This window comes from Mustela lutreola, chromosome 1 (assembly GCF_030435805.1).
Source record: "Mustela lutreola isolate mMusLut2 chromosome 1, mMusLut2.pri, whole genome shotgun sequence".
Classification (NCBI taxonomy): Eukaryota; Metazoa; Chordata; class Mammalia; order Carnivora; family Mustelidae; genus Mustela; species Mustela lutreola.
This window is the reverse complement of record NC_081290.1, coordinates 213,655,111-213,678,816: the sequence shown is the minus strand read 5'-3', so window position 1 is coordinate 213,678,816 and position 23,706 is coordinate 213,655,111. Positions and strand designations below refer to the sequence as shown.

The 23,706-nt window shown below is 39.8% G+C and overlaps 1 protein-coding gene across 2 annotated transcripts in view; it reads right to left on the bottom strand.

Annotated features, from left to right (window-relative positions):
- The window catches only part of SLC36A4 (solute carrier family 36 member 4), a 54,849-nt gene extending 32,014 nt beyond the window's left edge, over positions 1-22,835 (bottom strand). Inside the window, exons 1-5 of one of the 2 annotated variants that reach the window (XM_059186725.1) lie at positions 22,661-22,835; positions 5,441-5,564; positions 4,234-4,324; positions 2,720-2,808; positions 1,582-1,677 (exon numbers count right to left, since the gene is read on the bottom strand). In XM_059186725.1, the coding sequence (XP_059042708.1) occupies positions 1,582-1,677; positions 2,720-2,808; positions 4,234-4,324; positions 5,441-5,564; positions 22,661-22,712 (452 nt within the window). In that variant the 5' untranslated portion in view covers positions 22,713-22,835. Of the gene's footprint in view, positions 1-1,581; positions 1,678-2,719; positions 2,809-4,129; positions 4,178-4,233; positions 4,325-5,440; positions 5,565-22,660 lie in introns of those variants that run through there. The other variant, XM_059186735.1, reaches the window with a different exon arrangement.
- Between the last annotated feature and the right edge of the window lie 871 nt (positions 22,836-23,706).

The window sequence follows — 23,706 nt, the reverse complement described above, 5'->3', positions numbered from 1 at the left end:
ACAGTCTGAGTATCTGCTTATAAAACAACTTAGAAAACATTTCATCTTTTAGATTAGGCCCGTCTCTCCTGCTTCTCGAGAACTTTTCCTGATTAACCCAGGGTACTTCCCAGCCCTCCCGGCTTCATATCATTTGCAAGTATGATGAGTGAGCAAGCTCTCCATTATCCAAATCACCAATAAGAACACGGAATGGGAAAGGACTGGGGGCATGGCCCTGAATCATAAGACCAAAGACCCTTCCAGTAGCTTAGCTCTGTTATTGTTTAATGAGATACTTAAGAAAATTCTAGCTACATGAAATAGTGCACAGTAGTAGAAAGGGAATGTCACCAGTCAAATTAGCATAGTTTGGGAATGGTAGTTCTAAATCTGCATATCTAGTAATAATACACAGCCCACATTTCTCTATTTTGTTTGGAGAACGATGAGTGGTTACAACAGCATGCACCTACTAATTCATTACAGCTTTTATCTGACCACGGATGTTAACGTGTCAAACAACCTGGTCCACAGATCTATACACCTTCCTTCTCTCATCTGAAACTGGAAGGGCCCTTGCCTATCTTCACTCTTGTCATAACTACTGCTCTCATAGTTCTTCGGGGATCTCCCTTGTAAATAATCTTGGTACCCTATAACAAATTCAAGTCTCTTTTCTCTGATGAGCTCCATTTAAGTATTCCCTTAAGATCTTTTCATCCACCTTGGATTTTAGTATCCTACTAACAATCATTCCAGCCACATCTACTTGGAAAGTCATTCTTCTTGATAGAAAAAAACGGACAAAGCTGTGTCTACTCTGGGGCAGAAAAAGGAAGAAGATGGGGTTCTGGGGCAAATCCTAGAGCATTAGGCCATTTTCTTCTTCTTCTACTTGGCATATCAAGAACTCTGAGCAGTTCATAAACAAATCTCACTTCCTACAAATCTCCAGAAAGGCCATATTGAACCATAAAGTCTCTTAGCACTGTTTTTTTTCCCCATGCTCTTAATTTCCCTTACACATATCACTGGTACTACAGTGAGCATTTTGTTGATTACCCATGCTTATTTTTCCAGTCCTGTATTCATCTGGCTTTGATCAGTCATGTATACCAATGATAGTTACATTTAAACAATAAGACAGTAAAATTAAGATTATGCTAAAATACACACTTCAAATATCCCATAAGCATATAGCTAAATACCACAATTTAATCTAAAATAATGAGTCTGCAACATTTTTCTTGCTTTTGCTCCTTTCCTTAAAAACATATTAGCACGATTATGTCATAGGTTAGCCAGATGCTTTATAAATGTCATTTTATTTAAAATACTATAGTAATCCTGTGAAGTAAGTATCACCATAAAGTCATCTGATGGTGAGAAAACTAAAACAAAATGACAAATCATTTGATTCAGGTCATAAAACTGAAAAATGGTAGAATTGAGATTTGAACCCAAGTCTGTGTAACTCTAAAGATTATATTTATTCCCCCAGCTTTATCATACTTCTATTCATGTATCTTGCCAAAATTAAAATAGTTAAAAAATGATGTGATTTCTGTAAGCAGATATTAACAACATACAAGTGCTTACCGTCCCCATGCTGCTTGCTTCTGAAGACAGCTCCAAGGACTTACTTCCATAGCAAAACTCACAGTGTCACTATAACCTAATGTTGACTTTTTGAACCTGTAATTTAAGGACACATGTGCATATGAAAAAGGAAAATTTGAAGTTGGCCTATAAATCCAACCCTTGAAAAGAACATCAAATAAATAGGAACTAATAAATGCAAGGCCATGCACTGACAGAGGAGTTTTCGAAATTTCAAGAACTGCATACTCAAAGATATGTATCATGAAATTTTAAATGTTATTTTTACCAATATATTAGTTTTTATCTACTGTCAAAGTTTACATATTTGTAGAAGTCATATAATGTAATATTTGTGCTTCACTGACTTAAATATGTAAGTATTTCAATTACAAAAAGCTTCAACTACATTATTCACTGCCTGATTATTTATTCTTAGAAGGGCATTATTTTATACATCAGCGCAGGGCTTTACAATTTATTTACATATAAACTATCTTACCTAATACTCAGCCCCTGAGATAGGCATTATTTCCCCTTGTTCTATTCCCCACTTTTTTTTTCAGGTATCATTGTTATTTAAAGATCGTAAATGACTTGCCCAAAGTTATGATAACATTTAACAACAATAACAAAAAGACTTAAGATTAGAGTATTAGTTTACTAGAATAGGCAATATTTAGTTTTTAAATAGTCCATTGTGTAAGTAGAAACATTTCATGATACAAAAACAAAGAAAAAAGAATATAATTTTACTATTTGCCAATCCACAGGTCAGCAAAGAACACCAAGGCACCATACCCTAAAATGAATTTCTACCAAACAGAAGACCATCACTCTATAACTGAAAGTAGTGCTGAGGCCTCCATGTCGATCCGGATTTTTTTTAATTTACATGGTAAGAAACCATGCCATTTCACTAAACAGGGCTGTATTCTAGAAGAAGTGAATATATTCTGACCAGATTTCAATCACAGGAAATACTATCTTTTTCCATATTCATTATTTTAGACTTAACTACTACCAGATTAGAGGAAATATAATTGTTAGTTGCAAAGCACAGTTAAGACTAGCTGATGCTTTAAATAAATACATTGCTTTAAAGGAAACAGAGCACACTTAACAAATCCTCATTTACCTCTGACACAGAAAGTGACTGCAGCGTACCAAAATGTGCATGCAGTGAACCGAAATAATTCCTATAAATACAAGGCTGATTGGTCCAAGCTGTGGGGGGAAAAAATGTATAGGATTAAATATTTAAGTTTAACAAAAATTAAGCTGTCTTACTATGAATGAGACAATGGACTACTCATCTGTGTGATTCAATTTTGATGGACAAAATGATTAGTCATTTGCATATAGGAAAATTCACGATCTTGATACTGAACCAATTTCAGTAATACTTAAGACAAGTGCGTATGACTCCATCTCCACGGCTTGCTAAGCCGACCCTATGAGCACAGACTACAGGTGTGCAGTAAGGTAGGATAGACCTCACCTCCAGTAACACCCGATGGTAAGCCTATGACCATCAGTGTCCCATCGTGATAGTTAAATCTGAATGACTAAAAACTGCTGTACCCATCTTGGGCTGTGCTTGTTGAGCACTTGCTATGTGTGAAGAAGATTATTTTTAAAAGTGGTACATAAAAAATTTCAAGTATTTGTTTACTAATATTGAAGTAATGCCTGGATTATTGCAACCCAGAAAAATACTGTCAGAATTTATTTTTGTAATCAGAAATAGTTTAAGTTTCTCTAAATTAGGGTGGGCAAGTCAAATGCAGAGAGAAAGGACAGTTAAAACTGTTCTTAGCAAATTGGTAAGGTTTTAGACCTCTAATAAAAGGTTAAGCAGGGACACCTGGGTGGCTCAGTCAGTTAGGCCTCTGCCTTCAATTCAGGTCATGATCTCATGACCTGAGATGACCTGAGATGACCCATGACTCCGGATCCTGGGATCCAGCCCCACGTCGGGCTCCCTGCTCAGCAGAGCCCGCTTTTCCCTCTCTTCTGCCTCTCCCGCCACTCATGCTCTTTCTCTCGCTCCCTCTCAAACAAAATCTTAAAAAAAATTAAAAAGACTAAATATAATTTCATTAGTTCATAAGGCAATTCTCCCTAAGATTCTCTGCAATGACAATAACTAGTTCTAACAACACTTTGCACATTTGTTTTCAAACAGTATTGTTATCCCTTTTCTTTACTAATATTCTTTAAATCTGAAAACCGCATATTTTATTCTGAATCCAAAAAACCATAAAATTTCACCAACTCAAATAATCTACTCTATAAATATATTTGTTGATATGAGTACATGGCTTACATCCCCAGAAATCTAAAAAAGTAATAAGATAAAACCATACTTGGAAAAATCAAATACTATTTTAGGCTTTCTGCCAAACACTATGAAGTATTTGAAAGTTAAGTGATTAAACAAAAAGTTAAGTAGTTAAACAGAAATGAAAAGAGTAATTAATTCTCATTTTTGCTGACTATTACTATCACTGTTTACACAATCTTATCAGTACAATCTCATTGTTACCTGGTCAGGTCATATGTGACTAGGCCAGCGGTTAGCTTGTCATTTTTGCTGTAATTAAGAGAGATAACTGTAAGTTAGATAGAGTTCACAAAGATAATTCTTACCACTATGCCTGCATTTTTTATTGCCAGTGGAAGCCCTAACAGGCCCGTTCCAATATTTCCTTTAAGCAGATGCATAAGAGTTTGCACAAATCTGAAAAGTAAACATTGTTAAGATTTTAGGAAAAAAGCTAATAAAATCACATGATCACAGTTTTAGCATTAGAAAGGAATTGAAAATCAATCTCGGCAAGGAATCAAGTAACATTTCTACTCAACCAGAAGTTGAACAGGCCAGAGGTCGTATGGACTCATGTGCTACCTCTGCCATTCAAAAAAGGAGACACAGAGGGTTATTATGTAGAGTAAATGAGATATTTAAGTGATACTATTTTTGTACATACTAAAGAAATACATAAAAGGTAATTTTCTCATAAGATGCCTGGCTGCTATGACATTCAGAATAATGCTGAAGATTATACATGGCTAGGCTATTAAAACAGAGCAATTTATTGACACTGTCTATGAAACACAGTACTAAACACATTTGATCTATGATTATCAACCTAACAGCAAGTTAACTAAAAGAAAAAGCACACAAGTCTTAAAACTATGTGAATCACCAGGTAAGATAAATACTGATTACCATTTAGACATCATGTACTCCCTAAGGAATTCCACCTAAATTTCCAAGAGGCATCAGAAGAAAGTCTCTTAGCCAAGAAAAAGTAAGTTCAACTAGGAAGAACAGTGCAAATCTTAAATGGATTGAAATAAACATGCTTGCCTAAATTTTTTTCAGTTTATACTATTTTGATCAACTAAAATCTAACTTTGCTTAACTGTCAGAGTAAGAACTTACTCAAATCTATTAATGATGACAAAATAACAAAAACAGTTCTACAAGGTTCCACTGCTTTCCCACCACCATGACTTTGTTTTATACCATTCACTCAGCATGAAGAAGTGTTTACTACCTCCCACTGTCTAACTCTTAACCATTTCAAAGCCACAGCTCATAAAATTTCTAATCCTTTCAATCAGATCTCCCTTCTTGCAAGATCCAAAGCATGGGACCATCACTGCAGCAATTTCCATGTGCTGCTCTGTCTTTTAGATGCATTTCTTCGTTCCCAAATGGACTACAAATACCTTGAGGGTAGGGACAATATCTTACTCATCTGTGTGCCTTGTGTAGTACCTGTGCTTTACCTACAGAAGGTTAAAATATACTAAATGAAAAGGAGACATTTAACCCCGTAACACTTACGAAATACCCTCCTGGTCATCAAGCTGGTAGTGCTTCTGAACAGGAAGGAGCTCTTGTTCCTGATCTTCATCCGATGTCCCATCAAAATTCTGCTCATTTATTAAGGGCCTCATTACATCCATATCTTCAAAAAGAAAAACAAAGTACTTCATTATGATTTTTAACACTGAGTTAAAGCTGGTATAAATGCATTTTTTTTAAAGAAGGGCCTACCACTGGTACTAGTTAAGTCACTTAATTTTTCCAGTCTAAGTTAATTCCCATTAATGCTTTGAGTTTTAGTGTATTTAAAAAACGAGACTCATTAAAAAAAAAACAAAAACAAAAACAAAAAACAAAATGAGACTCATTTGCTGATTATTTTGTTTGGACAAAGAAGGGCAAAGCTTAAGTATTCAATGCAAATCTTCTTCTGCTTTGTCAACATGAGGTTTTTAGCAAATGATCACAGAGTTATGAGACTAAAAAATGTGAATAATCAGGGCACCCGGGTGGCTCAGCTGTTAAGCATCTGTCTTTGGTGGGTGTCATGATCCCAGGATCCTGAGATGAAGACCCTCATCAGCCTCCTTGTTCAGCGAGGAGCCTGCTTCTCCCTCTCCCTCTGCCAGTCACTCTCCCTGCCTGTGCCCCCTCTCTCTCTTTCAAATAAATCAATATGATCTTTTTTAAAAATCTGAATAATCAAATGAATTTTTAGCTCTTTTAGTTTTAATCATATTGTATACATACATAGTAATCATGTTTTTAAATACTTTAAGAAAATTACAGTGAGGATGAGGGGAGGGGCAGAGAGAGAGGGAAAGAGAGAATCTTAAGCAGGCTCCATAGGAGCCCAACATGGGACTTGAGCTCACAACCCTGAGATCATGACATGAGCTGAAATCAAGAGTCAGATGCTTAACCAACCAAGCCATCCAGGCACCCCCACGCCCCCGCCAAAATGTATTCTCATTTTTAGCCAAGATTTATGATGACATTAGTCATCGCTGTCTGCCTTGTTCTAATAAAATTCACTAAACTCAAATTTATTGAGATGACTGATATGCATTAGCAAGGTTTGAAATATAGAATATTTTAAAGAAGTGGAAGACTGTTCCATTCAAATACAATAAACCTGTGAACCAGAGAACTGGGGTAACTATCACTGACTGACACGGAATTTTTACAAACTTTTTATTTTGCAATAATTTAAAATTTACATTAAATTTGCAAGAGTACCAAAAAACTCCTATACACCCTTTACAGACTTACCGATTTTTAACATTCTGCCATGTTTGCCTTTTCTCTCTCAACTGTGTATCACTTTTTCTGAACTATCTGAGTAGGTTACACGTATAACACCACTTTACCCCACAGTCAGCACTTTCTCTCTAAGAACAGGAAGTTCTTGAACGTTCACATCACAGCCAACACTCAGTTTGATGTTGATGCAGTATGGTTACCTACATTCCGTATTCTAACTTCATCAATTGTACCAACGAAGTTCTCTCAGTAATTGTTTTCACCGCAGGATCATGTATTGGATTTAGCTGACTTATTCTACTGGTGACTTTTGCCATTATGTCTTTTATGATGTCCTTAATCCTCCTTTTTTTCCTTCCTTAATCTTTTACTATCCTTGTTTGTCAGGTTTGTCAGTCTCTGGGGGCACTGGGTGGCTCAGTTGGTTAAGTGTCCAACTCTTGATTCCAGCTCAGGTCTTGATCTCAGGGTCACGAGATCAAGCCCCACTCTGGGCTCCATACTCAGCAGGGAGTCTGTTTGGAGATTGAGATTCCCTCCCTTTCCCTCGCCGCCCCCCCCGCCCCCACAAAACAAAATAAATAAATCTTTCTAAAAAATGGTATCCTCTGTGGGACTAGAGGATATTATGCTTAGCGAAATGAGTCAATCAGAGAAAGACAACTATCATATGATCTCCCTGATATGAGGAAGTGGAGATGCAATGTGGGGGGGTTGGGGGGTAGGAAAAGAAAAATGAAAGAAGGTGGGATTGGGAGGGAGACAAACCATAAAAGACTCAATCTCAAAAAACAGACTGAAGGTTGCCGGGGGGGAGGAGGGACAGGAGAGGGTGGGTGGGGATATGGACACTGGGGAGGGTATGTGCGATGATGAGTGCTATGAAATGTGTAAACCTGGTGATTCACAGACCTGTACCCCTGGAGCTAACAATACATTATATGTCTATTAAAAAAAATAAATAAATTTAATATTTAAATAAATAAATAAATAAATAAAATAAGCAAAAATAAATTTTAAAAAATGGTATCATCTGAATTCTACCTATTACCTATACAATAATTAATGGTCTTATTCTACTTTTGTCATTTATTTATTTATTTATTTCCCAGAAAACCACACGGCTCCCCCCACCCCCACATATGCCCTTCTTCTATTCTCTCACTTCTGTGAGAGAACAACTTTTGTTGTTGTGCTCTTTCTATTTTGGTGACATATATGATGCTTTACACACTGCTACTCCAATCATGTCCCCACCCATGTCTTAGATTTACATCTACCATCAGTATATTAAATGCCTGTTATCAGTCCTCTGTCAAAGTGTTCTCATTCTTTGGCTGGAAGAAGCCCATTCTCTTGTGGACTGTGCCTCACAATGACCTGGAGGATTTGATGAAATACAAACTGATGAACCTCACCCCGAAGGCTCTGATTCAGCAGGCCTGCGGGGGGCCTGAGAAGATGCATTTCTAAGTTCCTGCGTGATTCTGATGTTGCTGGTCTGGGAACCACACTTTGAGAACCACAGTGCTAGTAGATCCTTGAGGATGCGCTTGCGGCACAGCATTCCCTAAGTTCTTGAACACTTTAAATTGTTTTTCTATAGCCTTGCTACGATGGACAGCTAGATATAACACCTTTGACTCACACTCTCTATCCTTGAGTTTCTTGAAAATGCTATTCCACTCTTGGCTTGCTGTATAAGCTACTTTTGAGAAGTCTAATGCCAAACCAATTTTTTTAGCCATTACATACTGTTCTTTGCTTGAGATCCTGAGGAATTTTTCTTTGACTTTAAGATCTAATGGTTTTACCATGATACGTCCTGGGCTTAAGCATTCTGAGTCAATTTTCCCAGGGATCAGTGGGCCTTTTTAATATATAGATTTAGGTTTTCTCTTATTTCTAGAAAATTTTCTTGGATTATGGCTTTGACTATTTATTTAGTTCAAATATTGTTTTTCTTCTTTAGAGCTTCCAATTGTATGTCAGATCTCCTCTGCCCACCTTCCACTTCAACCACTTTCTGACCCTTTTAAAGTCTGCCTTTACCTCATTTAAATTCTCCTTCTAAATTAAATGAATCTTATTAAACTTTCATTTCAATACATTTTCCCTTGGACACCTTGTACCTTATTATTTACTTATGATTTTGCCTACCGCTAGGCAGTTCATGGACAGGGATCCCAATTTGAGAGCAGTGCCTTCTGTTGGCATAGGAATGATGCTGACTTACTGGGGTTACAGGGAGCAAATAGTGTATCTTTAGTTCTCTTCGTTTCTGCAGGATATTCACTTCCCTACTCACCCTCCACCCCCTGCTCCTTACTTCCTTCTTTCTTTTCACCCCCAAGTATTAGAGGGACATCTCAACTGCTCCTTGTATCTCCTCCTCCAGAAGCAATGTTTTGCCGAGGCTGCTGTGTGACTACACGTCCTAATGCCCTCTTCTCTCTTCCAGAGATTCTAAACAACTCTCTTTAAAGAGTTCTTGCAGCAGCAGCAGCAGGAACTCTGAAATTTGCTATTTTTTTTTCTACATGTAATGTGAGGTTTGTGGTAGCTTTGTCTCCTACTAATGCTAAAAGAACAACTTCATGAATGGTTTACTTGTGCTTCTTTTTGAATTAACAGGTTCTGGGGGAAGGACACGTGACGAAATTAGGATTTAGGTAGCCTCCATTATCCCGGTACTAACTGGAACACATGACAGCATTTTTTCATAAAAGTAATGTTATTCTTTGAGATACCAGAAGATGCTTTAGCTTTGTATTATATATTTTTGTAATGCATTTTGAAATCAGGAAGTATGATCAGCTTTATCAAGATTGTTTTGGGTATTTGGGGCCTTTTGTAATCAAAACAGTATCACATTGGCATAAAGATAGACATACAAACCAATGAAGCAGCACAGAGAACCCAGAAATCAATCTTTATGGTCAACTGATCTTTGACAAGGGTGCCAGGAATGCACAACTGAAAAAAGTCTCCTCAACAAATGGTCCTAGGAAAACTGAATATCCACATGCACAAGAATGAAAGTGAGTATTTATCTCATACCATACATAAAAATCAACTCAAAATGTATTCAAGACTTGGATACTTGAGAAAGCTTCAGATGTTGGTTTTGGCAATGATTTCATGGATAGGACACCAAAAGCACAGGCAACAAAAGCAAAAATAGGCAAGTGGGAGTACAATAAACTAAAAAGCTTCTGCACACCAAAGAAAGCAATCAACATAGTGAAAAGCCAACCTACAGAATGGGAGAGAATATTTGCAAACTATATATTTGATAAAGGATAGATTTAGGTTTTCTCTTATTTCTAGAAATTTTAATTTCTAAGATATATATTAAACTCCTACAACCCAAGAGCAAAAAAAAAAAAAAAAGACCAAAAAACAAAAAAACCCTAGAGAACCAATTAATAAATTATCTAAAGATTTGAACTGATATATTTCTCCCAAGAAGACATACAAATCCTCAACAGGTTTATGAAAAGATGTTCAATTTCACTAATCATCAAGGAAATGCAAATTAAAACCACAATAAAATACCACTTCATACTAAGGGTGGTCATTGTGAAAAAACAGGCCAACAAGTAATGGTGAGCAAGTGGCAAAACAGGAACGCCTGCACACAGGTAGTAGGAATGCAAAATATTGTGGCTATGAAGGAAAACAGTACAGAGATTCCTCAAAAATCTAAAAACAGAAGAACCTATGACCCACAGTCCCACTTCTGAATATTCATCCAAAACTACTGAAATCAGGAACTTGAAGAGAGGCTAGTTACTTCCATGCTTAGTTTAGTGCTAGTCACAAGGACCAGCACGTAGAAACAATGGGCACTGACAGATAAATGGATAAAGAAAGTAGAGGTCTACTTACAATGGAATATTATATAGTCTTCAAAAAAATTCTGCAATATGCAACAACACGGATGAACCTTAAAGACATTAGGCTAAATGAAACAGGCTAGTCACAGAAGTTCAAATACCATGATTCCACCTATATGAGGATCTAAAATAGTCAAACTCATAGAAGCAAAGATTACTGTGGTGGTTGCCATTGGGGAGGGAGAACAGGGAGCTGCTAATCAACATGTGTAAAATTCCAGGCATGCAAGGTGAGTAAGTTCTAGAGACTGGACAGACAACATTGTGCCGATGGATGACAACACGGTACTGTACACTTAGTATCTGTTAAGAGGCCTAGATCTCATGTTAAGTGTTCATACTACAATTTAAAAAATAAACCACTGGGGGAAAAAATGCTTGAAAATAGTCTATGCTTAAGTCATTTAAATATTCTTCCTCTAGGGCCACCCAGATGGCTCAGTTGGTTAAGCATCTGACTCTTAATTAAAGCTAGATCATGATCTCAAGGTCCTGGCATCAAGCCCCACATCAGGTCTGCACTCAGAAGCAACTGTACTTGAGATTCTCTCTCTTCCTTTTCCTCTGCCCCTTCCCCAATCACTCTCACACTCTCTAAAATAAATAAAGAAATCTCTTAAAAATATATATTCTTCTTCTAATAATATTACTAATATGTGTGAAGTAAAATCCAATGAATTATCAAAAACTCCAAATGCCCGGAGTGTAAATTAATGAGTATTTTCTAGAATTCAAATTCCCCAACTTCATCTTTGGGTAGTTTTTCTAACCCTCTGACCTGCCGGACATTGTGGGATTTCAAAGTGGTTCAGTCTAAACCTGCACACAGTGAAAATTAAGTGATTCTCAGTATTAGGGAGCTATGTCACATTTATTCCAGTGTTTTTTAGTATTACAAATTAAGGTCATCTTTGGTTTGAACAGATTCTTATCATTTTCTGTTATGCTCTGTACAAAGAAAATTGATACTTTATCTTGTAAAACCACTAGGGCTGCCTAACAAGGTACTTCAAAGTGGGTAGCTTAAAGAACTGAAATTTATTATCTAATAGCTTTGGAGGCTAAAAGTCCAAAATGAAGATGTTGGTATGGTTGGTTCCTTCTGAGGGCTGGAAGAGAAGGATCGATTCCAGGCTTTTCTCCTTGGTTAGAGATGGCCGTCTTCAAGTTCATAGGGCATTCTCCCAGCACGCGTGTCTGTGTCTTAACTTCCCCTTATTATAAAGACACAAGTCATCCTGGATTAGTGTCCCACCCCACTCCAGTGTGGCCTTATCTTAACTATTTACATCTACAATGATCCTACTGTCAAATAAGGTCACTTAAGGACTGAAGAGTAGGACTTCAATACAAATTTAATTGATAACGATCATCATTATTTGTTACATCATCTTTAAATAGAATCATGTTAATATTTTCACTCCAAATTTCATTTCATTGCCCTTGCTGCTCTTGAGTTCATTTGCATTTTTATTCATTCAGTTATTCAAATTGTCAGTTATTTGAACTAATTTCTTTCTGCCAGAGGCTGTACAGTATGTTTTGTGTATACTAAGCACACTATTTAAGTTCTCCATAAAGAGAGTTATCACTACCAACATCTCAAAAACTGAACAATCTGTTATTTGAAGCATACTTCCCAAGAAGTACTGACTTGCAATGGCAAGTCAGGAAAAACGTTTTCTTGCAACTTAAAAAAATATGAACTCTGAAGGATAAGTTTACTTTTAATGTCATCACCAGATAATTTGTCATATCTTTTAGTTAAGCCTGAATTTGTAGAAGTGTTAAAATAATCTATAGTACTAGTTCTACTAGTTCCATAATTCACAGAATCAAGTTTGTTTGTTGTTGTTGTTGTTTTAAGATTTTATTTATTTATTTGATAGACATGAGATCACAAGTAGGCAGAGAGAGAGGAAGGGAAGCAGGGTCCCCACCGAGCAGAGAGCCCGATGGGGCTCGATCCCAGGACCCTGGGACCATGACCTGAGCAGACCTGAGCAGAGGCCCCAACCCACTGAGACACCCAGGTGCCCCAGAATCAAGTTTTTAAAATGGGATTATAAGGTGTCCTCAAATTCCCAACTAAAAGTTGGCTGGGCTCCCAGTCACTCTTAACAAATTTACACTGAGTAGCAACTGTCTTGTTTAATTTTAACAGTGTAAATGACTTATGGTTTAAACTTTTCCTCACTTCTTAAATTCATTATTTCCCAACTTTATGTGGTCTAGGAAACATTAAATATGACTTACTTGAAAAGTAACTTTTCTTTCTTTGGTCTAAATCCATTTGTCTCACCTTTCACTTTTAAAGCCTTAATAAAATTTAATAATTCTAGGAAGCTTCTTGAACTACAACAATGAGATTAAAGAGTCAATTTTTTTAAAGTTGAAACTATTTGAAATAAAAATAATTCTTAACAATGTTAGGAATTTAAGAAGTACACATTTATAAACTGTTTCGAATAGACCATTAAAGCATTGTGAAACATTATTAGCTAAGTTCTAAGTATATGCTTAAACGTATTTTTTAAAACTACATTTAAAAAAAAACTCTCTAAGTTTTTCTCTGCGACTTCACCTATATTATTTAGTTGACATTACATACTAAGAAATACGCATCTGTTAAACGAAGTAAACTAAGAGTAGGTGAAGAAATTGGGTTTTAGGCCTGATTACATTAACTTGAATGATATAAAATAGTTACTGACTCTAAAGAATACATTCAAAGACACCTAACTACAAGTACTTGAGAAAGTGATACACTTACATACCCAAGAAGTTGCATCTTTAAATGACAAGAGCCCACTGAGGCCTGGATTTCTGAGGCTGAGATTTATTAATAAATAGAGTCTCAACCAGTCACTTATGACTTTCAGAAGCTCCAGGTAATACTTCAATAAAAAATAAGAAATTGTATTTTTGTTCCAAAGTTTAGCATACAGTATAGGAAAATGCAGTATATTTAACTCTTGAATTCTTTGCGAGAGGTTTTAACACTGGCATAAGCCATGAGAACGAGTGGAGCATATGCACCTGCTTGGTTATCTTCAGAGTTACTGAATGCATATGTAGATGGCAGAAGATCAGCTGGAAAGCTTGAAAAGATTTTCTGAACCGTGCTAGGGACTCTGGACTTGATCTCAGAGGCTGTGAAAAGCCAGAGAAAGAATTCAAGGGGAAGCGGTCAGATGTGCATTTGGGTAGCATCACCTTGGCAGCAGTGTCAGCAACAACTGGAAAAACGGCAGGACTGGTCTCAGCAAGGCCAATCAGCACACAGTGCAGGCAAGAGACTGGTGAGGGCATGAATTAAGCTAGCTTGGTTGAAGAGAAGAGAATGGTTATTCAGAGGAGAGACACAACAAGACTAGTTAACCAACTAGACGTGGAAGATAACGGAACAGAGGATGCTTCCTAGGTGACCGCAGTGGAGAAAACGGAATGGATGCTAATGTCCCTGAGAAAAGAAACACAGGGAGACAGTGTCATGTGATCCACAGCCCTGATCTCAAATTTAGAAGCCTGAGCTGAATCCCAATCCTACCAGCACTAGTTCTGGGAATCTAAGCTAGTCTGGTGACTTTAGTTCTGCCATAAGGAATGATTTCTCTTCCCTCCGTGGCCTTTTTTCTCTTGCTTCTGGCCTTCACATATGCTGTTCCCTCCTGAATCATACTCTATTTTTCCGTTCCCTGTTCTTCCCATCCAATTTTGTCTAACCACTTAGTCTAACTATTCCTTGCTCATCTTTCAGGTCTCAGTTTAGACACCACCATCTCCCAGTAGCCTCCCTCACCCCAAGCCTGGCTCAGGTCTCTCCTGTGGCACCCTACAACCCTCCTGTAATACACTGTATTGTAATGGCCCATTCTATTTGTCTGCATTCTCCATGAAGTGACAGCAGTGATGTCCGACTTGTCTGCTAGTGGACCCTCGATATCTGGAATGCAGGAGATGAGGGACAAATAAATGCATAAAAGAGAAAGCAGCATGTTAAGGAGGAAATACGAGTTGAATTTTTAAATCATGTAAACTGAAATTATATCCTGAATGAGCAGTCAGGAACAGGGTCTAGAAGTAAGAAGAAAACCTGGGGCTAAATATAAAGATTTGAGAATTAATCAGAAGGTAGTTAAGAAATAACTGGGATCAAAAGGCAGGATGACGTCACTCAGAGATTGTATGGAGAACAGAACTGAACACCGAATAATAGAGATCCACTAACATTTTAAATTCAAGTAAAAAGTTGGCAAAAGCAACTGAAAAGGAATGATCAAAGGCTGCACTGAGTTTGGTACAAGAGATATTCAAAATAGTAAGCAAAAGATTAAAATTTTCAAATCAGTCTTGTCAAGATCCGCAACCCCTTTCCAGTGAGCAGCTTCTAGCTCAGGGTCAAGGAAGGCACCCCCACCCACCATGTCCTTCCCTGGCTTATTGCACACTGTGGTGTCACTGTTACCCTCTCTGATCTTATCTCCTACTACTCTTCCCACCGCTCATTCCTCTGAACTCCACGTCCGAGAGGTAGAGGGGGGGACAGGGGGTAGAACCGTGTCCCTCATTGCTCCTGGACCCATTCCATTGCAGAAAACCAGAAAGATGTGTATGTGGAAGCCATCAGCAGGATGTTTTAGACTGAATGTTTGCATCCCCCTAAAATTCATGCATTAAAACCCCATCCCCCAATGGGATAGTATTGGGGGATAGGGCCTTTGGCATGTAATGAGGGTTAGATAAAATCCTAACATGTCCTTCTAAGAAGAGGACACTTCTTAGCACGTGAGGACACAGCAAGAACATGGCCATCGGTAAACCAGGAAGAGGGCTCTCACCAGGAACTGTAAATCAGCAGGCATTTGCTCTTGGACTTCCTCCTCCCTCAGAGCCCTGAAAAAGAAATGTCTGTGGTTTCAGTCACCCAACTGAAGGTATTTTGTTCTAAAAGCCTGAGCTGAGAAGACAAGGGAGTTGCCTTTCTTGGCACAATAAACTCTGAAGGCCTTGCCTTTGGGTTTGCTAGAGAAGAGAGTGGTGGTGAGCACAAGGACGGCTTTGGGCATGTGAGCACGGCCGGGGGAGCACAGAGCAGGGGCCATGCAGAGGCGCGAGCACGGCTCGCTCAAGAGGCTCCACGAATGGAATGGCATGGCCTCTCCCCAACATCTACTGCCAGGAGCCCCCATCACAGAAGCCCGGTGCCTCCTGATGGAACATACTCACGCGAGAGGGTGCCATCCTTTCCAGTTCAGTTTCACAAGTATTAACACCTATGTGTCAGGCATTCAAAGATGCTGGGAAAAAAGCAATTCCTACAACTAAGAGAAATTCTTAACCTCATGGAGCTCAAATTCTAGTAATGGAAGAGACAGTTAAGTGAGTAAATAGGGAGCATGCTAGTGTTCGATACTCACAAGGAAACTAGGGATTGGGAGGGAGAGCCCGTAGTTTCAGTTAGGACAGCCAAATTAGCTCTCCTGGAGAAAGAAGGATTTTAAAGAAGACCCGAAGATCTGATAAATATTGTGGATATCTAGGGGAAGAGCAATTAGGCAGTGGGAACAACAAAGACAGAAGCCCCAAGGGTGTAGAGAGCCCGGTGTGTTTAAGTAGGAAGGAGTCCAGAGTAATGAGAGAGGAGAGGACGAGGAGGAGGAAGGTGTGAGGTTAGAGAAGACAGACGGCACACCACTTTGCAGACCATTCCCAGTGATAGGAAAGCCACCTACAGCAGTGTTGTACAACAGAAACATCATGTGAGCCGGAAGTAACTTTTTCTAATATTTACATTTTTAAAAAGAGGGAAAAGCAGCAGGTAAAATTAATTTAATAACAGGTCTTATGCAACTCAATAAATCAAAGTATTATCATTTCAAAATGCAGTCAACATAAAAAATTACTAACCAGAATTTTACATTCTATTTTTCATAGTAAGTCTTGGAAATCCCGTGTGCATTACACTTACAGCAGATTTTAATTCGGACAAACCACATTTCCAATGCACACAGGGCTAAGGACGATGGCACTGGACAACACAGAAATAGAGAGTTCTGTGCAGAGGAGTGATGCAATCTGATTTGTATTTTAACCAGGGCCTATCTTCTCATGTGTAAAATGGGAGTAGTAACTTCTACCTCACAGGGGTTTTATAGTAATGAAATGAGGTTATATTCAGGAAGCACAGAGCCTAATTCTTGGGATGTAAGTCTTTAATAAATACTAGTTTTCTTCCTCTTCCTACACAAAGAGAGTTTTTTGGCTTTTTTTTTTTAAATTTTTTTAAAAGACAGAGATTACAAGTAGGCAGAAAGGCAGGCAGAGAGAGGAGAAAGCAGGCTCCCTGCTGAGCAGAGAGCCCAAGTGGGGCTCAATCCCAGGACCCTAGGTTCATGACCCAAGCCAAAAGCAGAGGCTTTAACCCACCGAGCCACCCAGGCACCTCATTTTTTAAGATTTTTTAATTTATCTGAGAGACAGACAGAGAGAGAGCACACAAGCAGTGGGGAGGGGCAGAAGGAGAGAGAGAGGCAAACTCCCCGCTCAGCAGAGAGCCCGATGTGGGACTTGATCCCAGAACCCTGAGATCATGACAGAGCCAAAGGCAGAGGCTTAACCTACTGAGCCACCCAGGTACCCTGAGAGATTATTTTTTCTTAAAGATTTATTTATTTATTTTTACTTGAGAGATAGTGCATGCATGTGCAGGGGGTTCAGGAAGAAGAGGCAGAGGGAAAGAGAATCTCAAGCAGACTCTGCTCAGTACAGAGCTCAATCTCAGGACCCTAAGATCAAGACTTGAGCTGAAACCAAGAATCAGATGCTTAACCAACTGTGTCACCCAGGCGCCCCCACGATGATATATCATAAGCAAATTATGCTGTATAGGATTTTAACTGTTGACAAGAAGTTGTCAGTGATTAATAATTCTGAGCATTTATGAACCTACAAACTGCTATAATAGGCAAAATTTGAGTAGGCAAAATGTGTGACACCAGCCAGAAGGAAACACAGACTGGGGAAGACACAAACACTTAAAAACTTAGCATGGTAAAACCTTTAACAAAATTAAGAAGGTTTGGAATAAAAATCTGAACACTTATGCAACATAATTAAAAGTTACAAAATACAATTTACATTACACATAAAGTCTACTATTTGTCCATGTCTTGCTGTAATTTTTCGCTTAGTACTTAGTACTGAACCGGCAGTTCTAAAAAGTGCTATGTGATCACTACAGGTAAGAATTAATAATGAACGCCTTGTATGATAAAACACTATTAAGCAACGGAAACCAAACCACCAAACCACCTAAACACAGTTATTTCTATTCTATTTATATTCTATTTTCTATGGAAAAATTACAGATGAGTAAGAGACACTAGCTTAATTTAATATTATATACCATACATGATATAACATATATATACATTATTGTGGCATAAAACTGGAACATTCTTAGGTTAGACAGTACTTGTTTCATCTCTTCTACTGCCTGCCCAGACAACTGTCTCAACCTCAATCTCCTAACCCAAAATCAACCTAAATTTTTATTTGTAGTTAGAATTAAAGAAAACCACGTTAATTTAGCAACAGGTCTTGAAATCTTAAAAATGTTTATCCTTTCACCTACTAATTCCACTTCTGACAAGCCAATATATAGAAAAAAAGAATTTCTGCACAAAGATGTTGATTGAAACATCATAAATGTTGAAAATTTGGAAACAACCAAAATGTGCAGCAATCAGGAAATTGCAAAATTAACTACAGACCTCCACTTTATAAAGTATTACAGTGATGCTAAATTATAGTTTTGAAGTCTGAGTAAAACAGGGAAAGGTATATCATACTGAGTGTGAAAAAGCTGGACGGGGTGCCTGGGTGGTTCAGTGAGTTAAGCCTCTGCCTTCAGCTCAGGTCATGGTCTCAGAGTCCTGGGATTGAACCCCACATCTGGCTCTCTGCTCAGCAGGGAGCCTGCCTCCCCCCACCACCACCCTCTGCCTGCCTCTCTGCCTACATGTGATCTCTCTCTCTTTGTCAAATAAATAAATAAAATCTTAAAAAAAAAAAAGTGCTAGATAACAACAGTATTAATTCAATGATGTTTTAAAAAGTCAATTTAAAATGGAAGCAAGGAAATATACCAAAAATGGGAATAAGGGGTGAATGGGCAAGATTTTATTTATTTATCTGACCGACAGAGATCACAAGTAGGCAGAGAGGCAGGCAGAGAGAGGAGGAAGCAGGCTCCCCGCTGAACAGAGAGCCCGATGTGGGGCTCCATCCCAGGACCCTGAGAACATGAGCTGAGCTGAAGGCAGAGGCTTAACCCACTGAGCCATCCAGGCACCCAAGCACGGGCTTCTTAATTTCAGCTCAGGTCATGATCTCAAGGACATCAATGTGAGCCTGTGTCAAGCTTACACTCAGTGCCCAGCTGACTTGAAATTCTCTCCCTCTCCTTCTGCCCTCCCCCCCGTTCTCTCTCACTTTCTCTAAAATAAACATTTTTTTTTTTTTAAATGGGAATAAGTTAACAAGGATGGAGATGGGCAAAGGGATCATGAGTACTTTTTACTGTCTTTCTCTGGCTAATCCAAAAAAAAAAAAAAAAGCAATAAACATATTACTTTTATTATAGCAAAATAAAGGAAATCACTTCTATTTTGACAATGGACAAATTAAAAGTAGAAAAGTTTTTTGTTAATATAACATAATGTAGCTATCTAAATCTATAAACTACTACATATATAAGATAGAAGCAGTAACTATTTTATTCATTTCTGAAAAACATGCACAGCAAGAAACTTCCAGAGGTCCCCACTGCCTATGAAATAAAGTATAGTTCTTATGCTATACAAATAACATTTGTATAGCTTAAGGAAACCTGTATCTTAACATTTCTACCAGTGCCTTTTACACACATGCTCAATTTTTAAAAAATCTTTTTTAAATTAAATAATATTTGGTCACTGTAGAAGATCAGAATATATATATATATATATATATATATATATATATATATGCAACATTTCTGAAATTAAAATTACCTCACCACCCAGAAATAACCACTGGTAACATTTTAGAATATACACAAATACACCCACCTCCTGTACATTATCATTTAGTCCCATGGCTTTAAATACTATCTACATGCTGATGACTTCCAAATTTGTATCTCTAGACCAGACCTTTCACTAACTCAAGAAATCAATCCCATTGCTCACTCAACACCTGTTTGAGTGTCCTCACAACATGGCAGCTGGCCTTCCCTCCAAGTGAGGGATCCAAAAGGGAGCAAGGCACAATGTCTTTTAGGATCTGGCTTTGAAGTCACACATTATCATGTCCACCATAATCTATCCAATAGTAGCAAATTACTAAATCCAATCAACACTCCAAGGGGAGAAAATCAAGTTCTTCCTTTGGATGAGACAAGTATCAAAAACTCTGTAGACATTCTACAAAACCACCGTAACATCTGAGTTGGTGACAAATTCATTCTTCTGGATACTCAGGTCCCTGGAGTCATCTTTGTTTCCTGTTTCACTCTCAACCCTTTCCCAATCTGTTAGGAAATCATGCTGGTTCTACTTTTAAGTATATCCAGAGTCTAACCATTTCTCTCCACTCCCACTGCTACGAGCATACTTCAGTGAGGAACATGTGCATTTCTTTCTTGCATTTCAGAAATACCCATCTGCTGCTACTTCTGCCCCTTACAGTCTATTCTTCCCACAGCAGCAGTGTAATCTTTTTAGAATTCAAGTCAGATCATGTCATTTCTCCGCCGAAACCCTGCACTGGCTCCCCATTCTCTCAGAGTAACAGCCAAAGTCTTTACACAACCCTGAAAACCTGACATAACCTGGCCACATCACCATCTTGATCATCCCACTTCAGCCATCTTAGCCTCTGTGTTATTTGTCTTTATTCAGTCATTCGTTCTACCTGGAATTTCTTTCCCCAGATACCACCTGACTAGTTTCCTCAGCTCTTCCAAGTCTTTACACAAACCTCACCTCTTCAATACGATCCATTCTGTCCATTTCATAAAATACAGTAACTGTCCAGCCTCCACCCTGACTCTGACTTCTCTTACTCTATCCTTTTCTCTACAGCACTTTTCACTTAACATAATATATAATTAGTTGATTATTGTCTTTACTCTTCATTGTCTGTGTCTTCTTACTAGAATACAACCCCACAAGAACAGGAATCTTGATCTTTTATTATATATACATCTGTGTTGTTCACAGATGTATCCCAAGTGCCTAAAACAGCGTCTGGCACATAAGAGAAGCTTGTTGAATATGTGTTGAATGAACAGACATAACTTTTAAGAAATAACTTGGAACCTTTCTCAGTTAATAAAAACATATATGGTAAACATCTTCCCACACTACTTTTTTTTCTTTTTTAAAGATTTTATTTATTTATTTGACAGAGAGAGATCACAAGTAGGCAGAGAGGCAGGCAGAGAGAGAGGGGGAAGCAGGCTCCCTGCTGAGCAGAGAGCCCGATGCGGACTCGATGCCAGGACCCTGAGATCAGGACCTGAGCCGACGGCAGAGGCTTAACCCACTGAGCCACCCAGGCGCCCCCTCCCACACTACTTTTAATGTTTATTCAGCACATGACCATACGGCTCTATCACAATTCACCCATCTTCCTTTAACTGGACAGTTAGATAGTTACTATATTTTCTCAACTACAAAGAATGTGGTGAACATCTCTCAATGTTAAGTATTTGTTACCTGACTTATTACCTTCGGAAATACTTCTGTAAGTAAAATTGCTGGGTCAAAGGATATGTGCCTGTTTAAGGATAAAGACACTACACTGCTCTTACCAGTAACGCAGGAGAATGCACATTTCTCCACATCCTAAGATGTGTTTTTAATGAATTTCAAACAGTCAGATAAACCTGGGTTCATATCTGGGTTCTGCTATTAATTAACTTAAAATTACCATAATGGGGATAATAACAGCATCTACCTCACCCAATCGTGTTAAAGATTAAAAGAAACAATGCATATGTAAAGCACTTAGCTGGCTGCTTGACACACAATACGCAATCAATAAATGCTAAGTTTATTTCTACCCTTATTACGATTTGAAAGAAATTACCTGCAGAGTGCCCTGCCCATTATTACGGGACCGCCAACCTATTAGTCACTAAAATGAAGTGTTGCTTTAAAAAGCTCAACTTTTAAAAAACCATTTAATCACTCAGGGCCGATTTCAAAATATTCCTAAATAGAATGCATATCACTGGCTGGGAAAGGACAGTACTGCCCTGACCCTTGCTTTTGCTTCCTTGCTGATGGCAGGAAACCATAAACAAGCTTTTGCATTCCCAGGGGCCAGGAAGATAAGACCAGATAAGCCCGCAGGACGGCAGGAAAACAAACTTCGGCTAGTGAGGTAGCTACAGGTATCTCCCGTCGGGTCCGGTCCGCACGTCGCGCTCGCCACTTCGGAGGTGGCATAGGGTAAATGAAGGAGTCACCCAGGACTCAGGATGGGGCTGCGGCGTGTGAAAGCCGTCAAGCACCCCTGGAGAAAACAGTGAGAGTCACAGCGCAGACTCTCGCTTGCCTTTGCACACACAACGCACCCCAGCCCCCAACATACACATACTCGCGCGCGCGCGCGCCCATCTGATGCCCTTTGTAGGCCCCTCTCGTCACCGGCCCAGCTCCCCAGTCAGCGGGTTCCTGCGCGGGTGCGGTCCCCAGGTCGGTCACCTCCCCAGCCTCAACTCACCCCCTGTTCGGGGAGGTTTGCTCGGCTGGGTTTTTATTCCAAACCCGTGCCCGACCCACGACCCCAAGAGCCCCGACCAGAAACACCCAGTGGCCCCGGGGAGGCCACCCGCCACTGTCGGGGTCCGGAGACCAGCCGCTACGCGCCGGATGCGGCCCGGCCACGCGCAGGGGGAGGGGCGGCGGCGGCCCGGCGCCAGCAGCAGCCTCCCCGGCCGAGGCCGAGGCCGAGCGCCTGCCCGGAGTCCCGGGCGCATCCCGCGGACACGCGGCCCCGCGTCCGGGCCGCACGCAGCACCCACCGAGCTCCTCGCGCCCCGCCGCCTCGGCCGCCGCCGGCGCCGCCGCTTCCATCTCGCCGGGGTCTCCAGGACGCCGTCGCCCCGGAGCGCGCTCCCCCGCCGCTGCGTGGCCCGCGACAGGCGGAGGCCTTCCCAGCCGAGCGGGACCCACGCCCAGCGCCCGCCTCCCGGCCCCGGGCACCCCACCCGCGCGGCGAGGAGCATGCGCAGTGATGCGGCCCGGCCCGCCGCGGTGCTGGGGCGCGAAGGGCCCCCCTGGGGCTCGCGGGGCGCTGCGGACTAGCCGCATTGGGGAGGGAGACCCGAGTGACGGAAGGCGGGGCGGAGCGGGGTGGGATAACCGGAGAGAAGGGGCGCTGCGGAGATCTCGGGGATGGGAGCTTAGAGCTGGCGGGAATCCAGGCCTCTCATTCCCTGGAGGACTTTAAAGATGACCACGAACTTAAATTTGAGGAGCCCATCTACTTGCAAGGCTTTAGCATTCTGTATGGTACCTGGGAGAACGCAGAGTAGGAGGAGACTGTCCCCTCTCCGTGTTGGAGTTCTGACTGTTCCTTAGTTATACATCTTCCGGTGCCCCTTTTTAGAAGAGATGCAGGATGCACTCCCATTTAGGATTGAATTTAATCAAATAGTTTCACTTCAAGGATTTTTCAGTGCCCTTCAAAAATACTTGACATTCACTCGGGGCTGAAAAAAAATTAAGATTAAGAATTATATTGATGTGCTGTCAAATATTCTTAAGCACTATACATAATTCTGATGACAATCCTGTGAGATAATTCTAGTATTTATATCCATTTTTCAGATGAGGGAACTAAAGGCACACAAAGCTAAGTAACTTGCCCAAGGACGGTGAACTAATAAATGGCAAAGAGGGAATTCTAACTGCAGCCAGAGAAAGGGCTCTCAACCAATACACAAAGCTGACCTCGCAGGTGTGTACCAGTTCATTTTGGTGAATCAATAGATGAAGCAAGCTTTGGGTTTGAAAGGAAAATATTTTAATTTCGAAAATGCTTTCAATGTTTTTTTCATTTCATTGT